The 3,084-nt window shown below is 37.7% G+C and overlaps 1 protein-coding gene across 1 annotated transcript; it reads right to left on the bottom strand.

Annotated features, from left to right (window-relative positions):
- Positions 1-383: 383 nt before the first annotated feature.
- On the bottom strand, positions 384-929 carry LOC125117937 (NHP2-like protein 1). Its single transcript, XM_047764106.1, has one exon. The coding sequence runs from the start codon at positions 889-891 to the stop codon at positions 505-507; it is 387 nt and encodes a 128-aa protein (XP_047620062.1). The 5' UTR covers positions 892-929; the 3' UTR covers positions 384-504.
- Between the last annotated feature and the right edge of the window lie 2,155 nt (positions 930-3,084).

Raw genomic sequence — 3,084 nt, 5'->3', positions numbered from 1 at the left:
GTAAATTGTGTTTCTATCATTTCTCTGAGATTTCATCTTTGACCTATGTGTTATTTAGAGATATGTGGTTTAATTTCAAAGTATTTGGGGATTTTCCAACTATTTTTCTCTTATTGATTTCTAGCTTAATTCCGTTGTGGTCTGAGAACAGACATCTCTTAAAATTTGTTAAGATATATTTTATGAGCCTGAATGTGGTCTATTTTGGTGAATGTTTCATGTGAGCATGAGAAGTATGTATGTGTATTCTGCTGTTGTTGGATGAAGCAGTCTATAGATGTCAATTATGTCCAATTGATTGATGATGTTTTTGAGTTCAACTATGTTCTTATTGAATTTCCGTCTGCTTGGATCTGTCCATTTCTTTCTTTTTTTTCCCCTAGATTTAGCACTGCAATATTTTATAACAACAGAAGGCAGCTGGAAATACTACATGCTAACAGACAATATGATACACAAGCCCTGGGGGAGGAGCCAGGAGGGAGTGTGGCAGAGGCCACCTGTTTAGACTAAGAGCCGTTCGATGGACTGCTGGATGGACTGGATCTGCTGCTTCAGCTGTGAGCCTTCTCTGATGGTGACAGAACAGGCGATGACAGGCCTGGAGACCCCACAGGCTCGCCCCAGGGCCTGCTTGGAGCGCACAAACACATAGGGCACGTTCTTGTCCTCACACAGCAGTGGGAGGTGCAGGATAATCTCCAGGGGCTCTGTGTCTGCAGCCGTCACAATGAACTCAGAGATGCCTCTGTTGAGGGTTTTGGTGGCCTCATTGGCTCCTTTTCGAAGCTGCTTGTAGTTACACGACTGCTGAACAAGGTCCAATAGTTTCTTGGTGAGGTGGGCATCTGCAAGAGGGTAGGCCTTCGGATTTACATCAGCCTCAGTCATGGCTGCGGTGCCGATATGTCCGTCACTCCTCTAGGAGCACAGGACACACCAGAGCGCGAATGCTCACCACTGGATCTGTCCATTTCTGATAGAATGATATTGAACTCTCCAACTATGATAATGGATTTATCTATTTCTCCTTGCAATTGTATCATTTTTTATTCCACATGGTTTGACATTTTGTTGTTAGGCACATACACATTGAGGATTGTTATGTCTTCTTGGGGCATTGACCCCTTTAATTTATGGAATTCCTTTCTTATATCTGATAACTATGTCTTTTTGCCTTGATGTCTGCTCTGTTTGAAATTAATATAGCTTCTCCTGCTTTTTTTGTTTGTTTAGTGTTAGCATAGTATATTTTCCTTTATCCATTTACTTTTTTTCTGGTATTTTTTTATTACTCAATGAATTTATTACACTTGTAGTTGTACAATGATCATCACAATCCAATTTTATAGGATTTCCATCCCATAACCCAGGCACATCCCCCCACCCCCCAAATATCCATTTACTTTTAATCTAAATGGTTCTTTATATTTAAAGTCGGTTCTTGAAGACAACATAAAATTAGGTCTTCCTTTTTGATCCACTCTGATAATATCTGTCTCTTTTAATTGGTACATTTAAGCCATTGATGTTCAAAGTGATTACTGATTTGGTTGGATTAATAGCTACCATATTTGCTACTGTTCTCTATTTGTTGCCCTTGTTCTTTGTTTCTATTTTTGTTTTCTGCTATTTTTCAGCCTTTTGTGGTTTTTAATTCAAAATTTCATAGGATTCCATTTTTACTATTTTCACAGCATATCAATTATACTTTTAAAAACTTTGTTATTTGTTGACTCAGAGTGTGTAATACACTTTTTTTTTTCTTTTTAGGGCCACACCCATGGCATATGGAAGTTCCCACACTAGGGGTGGAATCTGAGTTGCAGCTGCCGGTCACAGCTCACAGCAAAGCTGGATCCTCAACCCACCAAGTGAGGCTGGGGATCGAACCTGCATCCTCATGGATACTAGTCGGGTTTGTTACTGCTGAGCTGTGACAGGAACTCCAGAACTCCTTTTAAGGCTAATCCATGTTTACTTTCATGTAACACTATTCTACTTCATGTGTAGTGTGACTACATTATAATAACGAAATATCCTAATTCTTCCTGTACCTTATAATATTACAGTTATTTTTATATGAGCATATGTAAATATGTGTGTGTGTGTGTGTGTGTATATATATATATATATATGGACATATAAATAAGTATATTCACAAATACATTGTTGGTATATTATTTTGAATAAAGTGTTATTTCTTAGATGAACTAAAATTTTTTAAAAATGTAAATTTTCCTTTACCTTGACTTATTTCGTCTTTTATGCTTTTCCTTACTCTATGTAGATTTGAGTTTGTGATCCATATTACTTTCCTATTCTTGAACTTCTTTTAACACTTCATAGAAGACAGGTCTACTGGAAACAAATTCCTTCAGTTTTTCTATTTCTGATAAAATTTCTATTTCTCCTTTATGTTTGAATTTTAGGTGGTTGTTTTTTCCTCTGAGCAACTTAAGTATTTCACTACACTCTTTTCCTGCTTGCATGGTTTCTGAGGAGACGTCACATGTAATTCTTATGTTTGCTCCTCTATGAGTAGGTTGTTTTTTCCTCCTCTAGCTTCTTTCAGGATTTTTTTCCTTCATCTTTGATTTTCTGTAGTTTAAAAATGATATACCTAGGTGTAGATTTGGCTTTGTTGTTATTGTTGTTGTAGTGTGTGGTTTGTTTGTTTTGTTTTTTAGGGCCATACCTGTGGCATATAGAAATTCCCAGGCTAGGGGTCAAATCGGAGCTACAGCTGCTGGCCTACACCACAGCCACAGCAATGCCAGATCCCCAACTCAGGAAGCAAGGCCAGGGATTGAACCCCCATTCTCATGGGTACTAGTTGTATTTGTTTCCCCTGCACCACATTTACCTTGCTTTCCTTTTACCAGTTTTCTCTGAACTTCCTGTGTCTGCGGTTTGTTTTCTGTCATTACTTTTGGTAAATGCTCATCATATTATTTCAAATGTCTTCCTTTCCTGTTTCTCTTCCTTTCCTTTGGGTGTTCCCATTACACTTATGTTACACTTTCTATATTTTTCCTACAGTCCTTGGATATTATATTCTTTGTTTTCAGTCTTTGTCCTCTT

This window comes from Phacochoerus africanus, chromosome X (genome assembly GCF_016906955.1).
Source record: "Phacochoerus africanus isolate WHEZ1 chromosome X, ROS_Pafr_v1, whole genome shotgun sequence".
NCBI lineage: Eukaryota > Metazoa > Chordata > Mammalia > Artiodactyla > Suidae > Phacochoerus > Phacochoerus africanus.
Note: the sequence above shows the minus strand (reverse complement) of the source record. Positions and strands in the feature narration are given on the sequence as shown.

Bases quoted from the DNA above. Each gene is read 5' to 3' on its own strand.
- LOC125117937 (XM_047764106.1), bottom strand. From the start codon at position 891: ATGACTGAGGCTGATGTAAATCCGAAGGCCTACCCTCTTGCAGATGCC.